The sequence below is a fragment of the Coptis chinensis genome, chromosome 8, assembly GCF_015680905.1.
Source record: "Coptis chinensis isolate HL-2020 chromosome 8, ASM1568090v1, whole genome shotgun sequence".
Classification (NCBI taxonomy): Eukaryota; Viridiplantae; Streptophyta; class Magnoliopsida; order Ranunculales; family Ranunculaceae; genus Coptis; species Coptis chinensis.
Window position 1 is genome coordinate 3949197 of NC_141463.1, and position 12623 is coordinate 3961819.

At 36.7% G+C, this 12623-nt stretch overlaps 1 protein-coding gene across 1 annotated transcript; it reads left to right on the forward strand.

Moving 5' to 3' along the window:
• Positions 1 to 2225: 2225 nt before the first annotated feature.
• Positions 2226 to 12376, forward strand: EDA7 (embryo sac development arrest 7). Its single transcript, XM_086576776.1, has 16 exons — positions 2226 to 2560; positions 2642 to 2740; positions 2847 to 2940; positions 3522 to 3620; positions 5008 to 5098; positions 6049 to 6107; positions 6209 to 6329; positions 6554 to 6622; positions 7159 to 7211; positions 7311 to 7419; positions 8322 to 8492; positions 8620 to 8778; positions 9330 to 9422; positions 10134 to 10322; positions 11107 to 11321; positions 11815 to 12376. The coding sequence occupies exons 1-16, from the start codon at positions 2431 to 2433 to the stop codon at positions 12188 to 12190; spliced, it is 2127 nt and encodes a 708-aa protein (XP_086432902.1). The 5' UTR covers positions 2226 to 2430; the 3' UTR covers positions 12191 to 12376.
• Positions 12377 to 12623: the final 247 nt, after the last annotated feature.

Genomic DNA, 12623 nt, shown 5'->3' on the forward strand with positions numbered 1-12623 from the left:
TTGTGGGGAGAAAGGGAGATTTGATAGGTAGAGTATAAAAAGGGGTTAAAGAAAAACGCATTGTTAAGATGTTAACAAACGTCCAATGTGGTGGAGACTTGAGTGGTTTTTGTCCAAATATCTTAGTTTACTTATATCTTTGCCACATCAGCAATGGTTGTCTTACATGACTTACCACGTTGATAAACACGTAAATGCCACATATTTATTGTCAAATTTATATTATTAGTCAGTCCAATTAATTATATACTTTTAGTTAATATAAGTGCATTTTTGATGAATTTGCAGAAAATAGGCGTAATGCAATAAAAAAAGATATAAATGTTACAATATAAACATTTAGATTGGAACTCGAGTAAATGCAGTTGTGCAAGTGCAGCAATATCAGGGTTTTTGAATGCTCATAGGGATTAGCCCTCGTAGTATCTCTAATGGCTGCCGCTCTCGATCTCTCTCAATAGTGAGAGTAGAGAAACCCTCTCCTGCGGGAAAAAGCAGTATCTCTCCTTATCAAATCTCCTTCTCTTCTCACTTTCCCTGGTAGGTTCTCTCTCTTCCCACCCCAGCATCAATGAAGAAGAAAAAGAAAAAAAAAATCGCTCCTTTAAGTGTTCTTGCAACACATAGGATGATCGACATCACAGGTCGTGCACTTCATTGGATCTGGCTATGGGGGTTTTGGTTTTCTCCTTCGGAGAAGCCTTCTTTCCCAATTTTGTAGATTGTTTCTTCTTTGAAGACCTTAAATAAGTTAGATCTAGGTTTCTGGTTATATTTTTCAAGTGTTTATTGCTTCAAGCTGGTTCCTTTGGATCTAGTAGCTCACTATCGATGGCAAAAGCCATGGGTTCGACCCTCTCAATCTTTTTCTGGTTTGGCTCTATATCTTACTTGGTCGAGACCAAGGCTCTCTCCCATTATCTATTCCCTCTCCGGATTCTTTGGTTTGGGTAGTGATATGGTCGGGCCACGACCCTTTGTAGGGCTCTTGGTGGGGCATTCTTTTATGAGATTGCTAATCTGCTGCTTGTGTCGTGGAGTGTAATACTGCGCGATTTGAAGGCTCTTGAGTCTTTGCTTTGGGAGATCCAACATGGTTTTTGGTTGAGTACGGTTGTAGCTGATTTGGAGAAAGTGGTGGTGGGGTTTCCAATGTGGAGTTCTTTCTTAGGTGTTGGAAATTTCGGTTCAGGTGGAGTTCGGTTCAAGATTTTATGGATGTTCATTATTTGTTGTGGTTTTTTTGTATTGTTTTCATCTATTTTTTCTTGTGTTGTTGTATATAATCCATCTTTTGATTAATATAATCATTTTGATTAATATAATCAGTTTGTTCATCAAAAAAAAGAAGTGGCTGAGAAAGTTGAAGTTGGACCATTGGTGGTGTATGGCTATGGGGCATATCATACTTGCCTTGGAGTTTGTGTTGTTATTGGTAGGGGTTGCAATGGGTTGTGTCTGGTTCATGTTTTATGTCGGGTTGAAATCAGGTCACACATACCCAAACCCAATCCATTTGATAAACAGGTCAAGATTGTCCAACCCGAATTCAACTCGTAAAATTAACAGGTTGCCCGTTGCCCGACCTGTGACCCGGTAAGCTAACAGATCAAATTTGGGTCCGGTTTGCAGATAACCTGTAAGTAAATTTTTACTTTTGCTAACATAGAGGAGCATGTGATCCCAACAAGTATAATAAAATCAATCACCATAGGTAACAAATTGTGTATTAGTTTACAAATAACAACCATAGATATATAACTAATAAAATAAGACTTTGTTGATATGTCTCAAAAACCTGATAAGTCTGAATTTAGGGTCCAATGTACGTAATTGCGATCTAAAAAGTTAAAGAAAGATAACTTGAGTTCTTTAACAGGACATACATGTGACATATTGATGACACAACCCATTCAACTCAATAACTAATTGGGTGGTTATGGACTTATTGGTGGCTTGAAATTTATAAGAAGTCGGTAAAGTATTTTGGATCATGTGGGTCAAAGTCAAATAAAAGAGGTGTTCGTATTTTGGACCATTTAATACAAACCCATATCCACACTTTAAAATGCCCGCACCCCACCATATCATTGGCACCTTGTACTTTGCTATTAACTTAGCTACTTGGACCACTGGATTACCTGCATCCGACCATCACTGTAAAATTACGTGGGTCGGTCGGTTAAATCTATATAGCCCAAATAACTAACCCGAATTACCCAAGCCCAATATCCACTTTTAGGTAAAAGGTTTGTAAAACCCCAAAAACCCTTCCTTCACTTCACTTCAACCCATGTTGTCCCTCAAATCTTACATACTTCTCCAAAAGTTTCAATTTTGACAGCACCCCATTTCTCAATTCCCTCTAACTCACATTATTTTAAACCCAATTTTTTTTTTTAGTCTTCAAATTGGATAAGTTTTAAAGTTATGGCATCACAAGGAGGTAATCTTAAATCTACCTCCATAAATGGAGTTAAGTTATATTCTGTAACGGGACAACGTTCTACAGCTACATGGCTTGCACCAAAGAAACTAAGAGCTCTTCGTAAAGACCCAGGTCAACTTTTTCTTCACTGGTCTAATTTTTTTTTTTTTGTTTGACTAAATATATTGACTGTTGCTTATTGTTTGTAATCAGATTACCAGAAAAGAGTGGAACTAATTCAGGATTTGAGGTTTGAGACTGCAACAACTAAGATTAAGGCAACTCCTGATGGGGAGTTTCTTATTGCATCAGGTGTTTCTTTTTGTTATGATATTGAATTTTATTCGGTTTCGTTGAGTTGTTTTGGGTGAAATAGATTGTAGAGTAGTTATGATTGTATTTGGGAATTTGGCTGTAGGTGTATATCCTCCTCAAGTTAAAGTATACGAACTGAGGGAATTGTCGTTGAAGTTCGAAAGGCATTTGATTTCGGAAATAATTGATTTTCAGGTACTTGTTGTTGTATCACTTGTCATTTAATAGTCGTTGATTGAGAGACTCCCGAGTGCTTGTAGTTTTACAACAATATCAGTCATTCGTTTGTCAAGTCACAGTCAAAGCCTGCGTCTCCTGTCTTGCAGTATAAATAGAACTGCTAAGGAACTACCCCTTTCTCTAAGTAGGTAGGGTAGAATATTCTGCCTTAAAATCGATAAAGAGCTTCTAGTTTTGAGGGCTATTACCGTGCTTGTCCTTAAAAGATGCCTCCATAGCTTCTTCAAATTTGATTTCTTAATTGGTGTTTATGGCGACAGTATACTATCTCTATATTGGGTTTTTTTATTTTGAGCTCCTCTGTATTGGCGATTTTTGAGCTCTTTATTTAATGATATCCATGGCACAACTGGCATTCGTAACTGCAGTAAATGTGATTATGGCTGACTGACACTACACATATGGCGGGGTATAGTCTTTTTGAGCTTTTTTTTATCTATGTGTGTCCTTTAACCTTTCTTCACCTCACTACTTATCATCAGCATGAAGCTCATGATTTCTAGAGATAGTTTTCACACCATTTTTATCCCCAAATAGGTTTGTCTGATGATTATTCCAAGCTTGCATTTATGTGTGCGGATCGAACTGTCTGTCTACATGCAAAATATGGAAGTCACTATAGCCTACGGATTCCAAGGTTTGTTTTACATTCTCAGAGACCATATTGAGGAACATTTCTACATCTGCAGTGCTTGACTTTTACTTCCGTCTCACATTCTCTCGTTCTTGCACTTAGTAATATTTGTTTTGACTTTGTATGATTGTATTTTCTGTAAATGGTCTTGCTTTCTAGCTATTTTTTTCTTCAGCAGTTTATCACTTTAACAGTGAACCATTATGTATAGATTTATAGGATTATGTTTGTTCCTATACATATGCCTTTTGGCATACATTGTTTATACAATCATGTGTTCATATTCATGTATCCATTTGTATTCAATAGCTACCAAATTGTCTATGCAAAGATGCCCTTGGAATATTAGAAAACATGGGCAATGTAGACTGAAAGTTTCCAAATGTACAGTGTTTTGTCACTAGCAGTGGCTTCTGTCTCACCATTGAATCGATAGAGCACTGTATGATTTCTGATAGAGTGCCCAGTCTTAAACAGATTTGACTTGTAGTTAATATTAGACTTATTACACAAGAGCTTCTAGCTCAATTGGTTGTGTACCCCTATCCTCATGGGAGAGGTTGCAAGTTCGAATCCCACCAAGTATTGGTTGGGATTTCTTTCTTGTGTAATTATGTGATGGTATTTTGGACCAGGTGAGCCTTTGGGCTAGAGACAGGGTGCTGCTACAATGGGTGGACCGAGGAGCGAAAGCAAATCTTCATGGACAAGATGGAGGAGGTTGGGTCTACTCAAAATGGCGCATCGGCGAGAGCCTTCGGGCTAGGTTCCCTTCGGCCAATGTAAGCCTATGGGCTAGGGTCCTTTGATGTAACCGGTGTGGGTCTGCCTTACCATCTAAATATTTAAAAAAAAAATTAGACTTATTATAAAAAAATGGAATTTTTGTTTGAAAACATTAGAATTATCATAAAAAATGGAACTAAAATATCATTACAAGTGGATATCTAGGTATCCCTTTTGGGTAATTATAAATTCTACTAAAGTCTAAAACTCTAAATCTATATATCCAAAGGATTATATTAGCTCTCAGTCTCTCACACATATGCATTTTAATGCACATCTTCATACAAAATCATATAAATATGTATTCATCTGTATCTTTGTGTTATTTAACATGAATAAATTCAATTACATTGAGCAATCTATGACATTTAATCCTTTATAGGTTGATAATAATCCTTAGTCCCTGAGTGAACTTGCTTACACTTGTTTCTGCTTCCTTTTTTGAACTTTATATTTACTGCTTGCCAGATGCTTGACTAAAACTATCATGAAAAATGTTTGACTAACTATAAACCTATTGCTATTGCCAATTTTATCTTCTCTGATACTTTCATGCTTTAACTTGGGTTAAATCTAACTTTGGCGTCTCCTCTATGTTTAATAGGATCGGTAGGGATATGGCATATGATTCCTGGTCTTGTGACTTGCTCTGTGCTGCTTCTTCTCCAGATTTGTACAGGATCAATTTGGAACAGGTTTCTAATCATTACACTTTTCTGCAATGAACTAAAAGAATAGTGGTTAACTAGCTCAGTGCATCTGTATTTTTCTCTATTGTAATGATTAATTGGGAAAAAAATTCCTTATTGTGGACGTGAGCTTGAAAAAGCTTGATAATGTGTGGTGGATTAGCCACTTTTTATGGGTGAACCATAAATCCTTATGGCTGAACCCAAACAGGTGATCGCTTGAATAAAGTTCACTCTTATTCTGCATTGTAAAAGGATGTGGAAGAAGATGTTGATCATTCATGTACTTGTGTTTTGTCTAGTCTTGGCCAACATTTAGGAGATCTTTTTTTTCATTTAGTAGTCTAGGTCCCTTCTTATACCTTGTTGGAACTTTTGCAACACCCTCACCATATATCTTCTCTCTTCCAAGGCTATTTGGTTAGTGGGATGCATCCAAAAGGCTTCTATTGGGCTTTATGAAAACAAAGAAATAGGCAGAATTTTGATCACCAAAAGAGAGACGTGCATTTGATAATCCTTGACGTCAATGATAGTGTAACTAGCTTTTGAGTTTTACAAATTTTCTTAGTGCCTATCTTAGGAAGCATAGAGCTTTTACTTTTTTGTTTTATTTATTTTTTACATAAATCGAATTTCCTCCCAAACAAACAAAAGATTCCTATAGGCCATTGGGTATGAGAAATCACTTTTATGAATATTTTCATAAGCAAAGGTTGTTTGAACGTGATATTTCATCGATGATTAGAGAAGCGGTATTGAAGGTTACATGGGATGTTTACACTATCAATTTCGTTTCTAAGGAAATTATATTCATTTCTATATTCATCAACATTGATCTTAAACATTACATAATCAGATAATCTATATAATCTATGTATAACTTCAGCTTTAATTTTAGAAGTTGTGATGGGCATGAGGTTTGTAAATGCTTACACCATCATTCTGATTTACAGGGTCGATTTCTCAACTCACTCTCCACTCAGTCACCAGCAATAAATAAAGTTTCTCGAAGGTACATAAATGTTAAATTACAGAGCAGTTCCTAACCTATGTTGTACTAAATGTTGCATCACAAGTTTGTGTAAGATGAAAGTTATTGGGTTTTCAATACAGCAATCTTCACGGGCTAGTTGCTTGTGGCGGTGAGGATGGTGCTGTTGAGTGCTTTGACATGAGAATGAAGTCATCAGTTGGCAGGATAGATGCTGTTGCACCTGCTGGTGACATTGATCAGGTACTGTCTCAACTTCCCTTTGAAGCTGTTAATGTTTGGGATCAGAGGGGTATGAGCTTATGCAGTAGGAAATGGAACTCAACTGCTCTCTGGCTTAGAAATAAAGAAATAACATATGTAGTTGTGTTTCTTAGATGACCCAAACATGTTGTTGCCTGTTGACTTTCTTGTTGTTTTACTATAATGTTCTTGGGGAGTTTTCTAATTGCATCTGCTGGATTCAGGAGGTTACTGCGTTAGAATTTGATGAAGATGGTGGTTTCCTCATGGCTGTTGGAGGTAGTGCAGGAAAGGTATAAGCAAGTATTATTAGCAGTACACCAGTATGAAGTTCAATTTACTTATATTTTATTTTTCTGTTTTTTCAAAGAATTATTTATACAGAAGGAGAAAATTCACTAAATCAGTACATATCAATTAAGCACGTGCTTGTTCATTAATTCAAAATCATGTGATTTCATGCTACTGGCAATTAGATAGTGAAAATTGGTTTGCTCTAATGCAACAAAAACAAACTCAAATGGAGACGATGTTATTTTCGATTCCATCCTTATAGTCCAGGTGGCAGACTGGTTTAGTGTAGTCTCCACCAAGGAATAGCTTATAGCTGATTTGCGCCTGCAAATTCTGTATTTTTTAGTTATTATATATTTGTGCCTGCAACTTCTGCATTTTTACATGCTATATATTTGAGCGGCCTCCTTTATCTTTCTATTCTATTTTTCTGTTGGGAGTCTCACTTTTTCACTCTTCGCATTTCTCCTTTCCGTTTGGTCAGTTGTTGATGCTATCACTTGATTTAGCTTCATTATTTCCCTTGATATTTCAGGTGTTGATCTACGACTTGCGCTCTTCTCATCCTATACAAGTGAAGGATCACATGTGAGTGCCTTTCGGTATATGAACATTTGATTCTGCATCTTCATTTTGTCTCAATTCTGACTTGTTGCAAAAATTATTTATCTGTTTTCTTCCCCGTAGGTATGGGAGCCCAATATTGGATATTAAGTGGCACCAGACTCTTAATTCTGAACGACCAAAGATGATCACTACTGATAAACATACTGTTCGAATTTGGGATCCCGAGACAGTAAGGAACTATTTGATAATTTTGGAGCTGTATCAAATTTATTGGGATAAATATCAGTTGTGACACAGTATATTTAGATTTTTGTATGTCCTTTATGACACAACATATTGTTATTATCCTACATTTGCTATTTAGTATAATTAAATGCCAAGTTAACAAATTTCAAGAAAGTCATCTGCCGAGAGGAACATAATTCGGAGATACGCGATACACTAGATGCCACATAGGTGTATTAGTTTTGCAGCATGATATGTAAAAGTCTTGCTCAATATTATCTTTCGGAAGTTACTTTTGATGCCTCCAAATCTTGCTAATAACAGCATATATGCTATTGTATCTATTCATTATACAACATCATCAATAGGCTGAAGATGTGGTATCCTCCTCAAGGTCCTTGGTTTGGGTCTAATTATGAGATAGTGATAGAGTACATTATTACTGTTGCACATTTAACTTTGGTTAGTAAGGTGAAGTTTTAAAACATTATTGTGGTATTTCATCTCTTTCTTGTTTATTGTCCGGAGTAGAAATGCAATGCTATATATGTTCAAACATGTTTTACCCAACGTCCATTTTCAAGATTTTAGTGTGTAACTATAACCTTCGATCATCTGTCTGACTGTCTGCATGTGTCATTTATCTATGGCGTTCCAGATTTTTTATTCATTATTGGTCTTTTCTTCTCTATATTAGAAATTAAAGTTTTCTTGTAGCCGATAGTGCCCACTGCTTGAAACTTCAGAGACTAGAAGAGTTTGGCACTTTTCTTCAATTGAATATGTTTCTAGAGATCTAATTAGGATCATTGGACTGCCTACCATTTTATGATATTAAGCATTCTTCTTCCAGAACAATTTTGTTGGATACATTGTTACCAACTTGAATTTTTCTATGGCTTTTAGGGAGATGGTATGACCAGCATTGAGCCAACAGCTGGAACTATCAATGATATATGTGCATTCCGTGGGAGTGGAGTGATGTTGTTGGCGCTGGACTGCAGCCAGATACCATCTTACTTCCTTCCTGCTTTAGGACCTGCCCCCAAGTGGTGCTCATACCTGGAAAACTTAACGGTACTAAGATCATGCATTCTTAATTGGGATATTCATAATTCTATGACGTATGATTCTTACTTCAAGTAGGTTCACTGTTCATGATCTGAAGACCATTTCTTATCTCTAACATGTTATGTGTTAACAGGAAGAACTGGAAGAGGGTGCAGAAACAACTATATATGATGATTTCAAATTTTTGACAAAAGAAGACCTTGACAAGTTGAACTTAACGAACTTGATTGGCACTAATGTCTTAAGAGCTTACATGCATGGTTACTTTATTGACTACCGGTTGTATAAGAAGGTAATGCTGATAATGCTTTGTTCGTTCTTTATAGTATACAAAGAGGGAGTAAGTTTATAGAAATCCTATTATCTACATGTATGTAAACCATAAACTACATGATTAGTAAAGTAAGTAATCTTTCTTTGCTTCATAGTTGAAATCCTTGGACATGTCTCTTGAGAAAGATAAATTAAGTTCTCTTTACTGTTAATACTGAAAACTGTGATATACAACCATTACTCTGCAGACAGTGTTCTCACAAATCATTATTAATATTAGAGACATTGAAAAACGGAAATAAATCCCTTCTCCCACTGCTGCATGCCTGCATGTTGCTTTACTTTGTTTCTTATGTCAATTAGTTTTTTCTGATGCATACGAGTTAGGAATCTAACTGCAAAATATGCGAAAGTGTAGGTGCATCTAACTATGACATTCCTTTAGTCCTGTGTGCTATATATTTTTATTTTTTAAAGTAATAGAAAATGGAAATTATCATCTTATCCCTCTCTATGTAACAAGTGATTCGTAGTTGGAGTTGATAACATTTTTCTCATTCAATTTCGCAGGCAAAATCTTTGGCAGATCCATTTGCATACGATGCTTATATAGAGAAGAAAAAACAAGAGAAGATGGAAAAAGAACGTGCCTCTCGAATTACGGTCAGATTTATCTTTTCACTTTTTTTAGTTTTTAGATAGTGACATTAGCTCTTATCTCTTCAACTGAGGTTCAATCAAGGTTAAGTCAGGAAGTTCTATTAGGGCTTATCCTGCGTTTCTGGATGTATTTTCATCTGATGAGGCTGTATAATGGACTAGTGATATTTTTTTTTCATGAATTCCTTCCTGAGAAGAAGATAAAAGCTACAATTCACAGTCTACAAGATTAGAAACCTTCTGATAATCTTGTCAATTATGGGGTTTTTTTTACTAAAATCACAATATACTCTCCATACCAAATGTCTTAATCATAACGTTGTACCTAATTTAACAATAAAAAGATTAAGGAAATGCTATTTTTCTGTCACCTGTTTTTTCTTTTAATCGTAAGATTAGCTACCATTTTTGAATTGTGTGTGTTAGTCTAGTTAAGAAACCTAACATGTTAGGGGCTTGCACAAGTCGCTGAGATCATCTACTAAGAATCTAACAACTCCCAGACTACAAACTAGTATCACCTAGACAAAATAGCTTTCCTCATTGAACATTACAACATCATTGCTAACAATTTCATAAACTGGATTTTTCATCCCTAGAATTCTAGAAGGGGCACGATTTCTACTGCTAACGTCGTCAGGAGAGAAAGGGTTCCATTTTCACATGGTATAGACTATAGAGTATAGACAGCTCACTTGTTTCCTGGTTTTGCAGATCCAGAAGAAGTTACCTAAAGTGAACCGTGGTATTGCTTCTCGTCTTCTTGACAGCGAAGAAGCTCAAGAAGGTGAAGTGAAAGATGTTGATGGCGCTGATAAGCATACAAAATCATCTAAGAAAAAGAAAGGACTAAACACTGACGTGCTGAAAGATGAACGTTTTAAGGCGATGTTTGAAAACAAGGTACAAGGTGTTTGTTTGCTGGTGATGTCACTAGGTGTATCATTTATATTAAGTTTCAACTTGGTCATGATTTCTATTTTATCTAGTACCACCTATATGCCTATTGAATCTTTGAAATCATTACCTTATTTGGAGTACCTAAAAGCATCTTATGAGTTCTGAGAAATTATTACTTTTTGTCTGCGAGTTTCTGAAATCTGTGCATGGTTGCTGACATTATTGAAGTTGGGAAATTCTTGTACCTTGTGTTCGTACACGGGGGTACATATCTATGAACAGCATTTTGTCTGTGTTGATGAATTAAATTAAGGGAAGAACCTATGTCATTCACAATGTGGTTGAGAACTAGCAAAGTCACCTATATTTTCTTAACTTTTATGCAAAGTCACTCTGAGGAACCCTGATGAATGATGAATGATGAATGGGGAGAGGAGACTGAAGAGTGTATGGAGCAATGAATAGGATAATAGTATAATTGTAGGGGTTATGTCAATTATATATAAGCTATGTTACATGGACACGCCATATTTTGAAAAAAAATGTGTCGGATACGTATCCACGTGTCCGTCGGACACATATCGGACACATTTTGTATGTGATTTACCTCAATATTTGATATTTCACCGTGTCAAACACTTTGTATCCGTGTCGGACATGGACACACCTATCCGTGTCAATATAACTTAGTATAATACAGTTAAAACACTTAAACTGCACATCTTTGTGCCGATGGGAAATGACATTGTGCTTATATTCCCCTTTTTTCTTACTTATTCTTGAGCAGGACTTCGAAGTTGACGAGTTCTCAAAGGAGTATCAAGCTTTACATCCGATGCCCTCAAAGAAGCAGACATCCTTGATTGAGGAACATTTTGAGCCAGTGATGGAAGAGGATGAAGAGCACAGTGATTCTGATGCTTCAACAGCGCCCCAGTCCCCAGAATATGAGCTCGACAAGGATGAAACTAAATTCAAAAGAAAATCATCACAGGCTCCAAGGTGAGGAGTTGATATCTTGATAAACTACTAATATAGGGAGCCTCTGCACTGTGATTAGAAAAATTAGACTATTCTCTTTAACGTTATGATGACTCGAAGTTTGACATATCCTCGAAAAGACCCAGTAAGGCTTTATTCGTGTCCAAAACTGTAGCAGTCCACTTATTTGAATGATTAATCAAGAAGTCAATCTTGCTTAATATGCATGACTCTTTTCATAGAGCATTGCGAGCAAATTTGTGGAGATTCCCCTTTTGTATCACCCACGGGACACCACATCCACATTGTAATTGGTATGTTTGAACCTTTCAAACTTGAATAAAAAAGATAAAAAAGGTCAGAGGAGGAAACTTACTTTGTCAAACCAACCAATCACTATGCAGTGCCCTTGTGGAGTGGAAAAGTTGTACGTCCACAAATTTGAATTTATTTTCATTTCACACTGAAAAATGCATGCTTGTCTCCCACTAATGATTTTCCGTAAAATCCGCAGGATGTACGAAGTGAAGGATGGACGACATGCAGAAGCGTTCTGGAACCGTACGACACTTGCTGAGGAGGACACTCTTCCTTTAGGCGAGAGGGTGGCTACTCTTCAAGATGGACAGAGGTCGGGAATACCTGCTGAAGTGAAGGTGGGACCAGGAGGATCACGTGAGATCACTTTTGTATCAAGAAGCTCTGCAACGTACAAAGAAGGCAGGGAGGAGGAGCGGGAAGCAAAGAGACGGGGAATCCAGTCCTTGGGCCTGAAACCAGATAGATCCAGTTTCGGGAACAGAGGGCGTGGTGGCAGGGGTAGAGGAGGTGGTCGAGGAGGTAGTCGAGGTGGTGGTCGTGGGAGAAGCAGAGGTAGAGGTAGGAGATGAACGCAACTTAAATTTGTTGTCAAGATGTACAAAGTTTTTGTTAAATCAACTGGACGAAGCTGTGATAAAATTTTGCCGATAGTTCAAAGTCACTGTAATGCTAGTTTTTGTTATGGTCTTACTACATCAAAATCCAGTTCTGTATTACTGATACTATAAATGCACATGTATTTGTTTTCCCTTTCCCATGTCATGCTACTAATTGCTTTCAGGATCGGAATCAACTGCCCCCAGGGATAATTAACGTTTTTATTCTAGTCTAGGTTGATTCATGGCATAATTGCTTAAAAAATCTTGATCTAAGGTTCTAACTGAGGAAAACAAAACAAAAAGAACATGCAGTTGGGTTAATCAAATGGGTATACACAGATTTATAACAAATGCGTGAACAGTTAGCTGGTCGATTGACAATTGTGATAATATCCAAAATGAA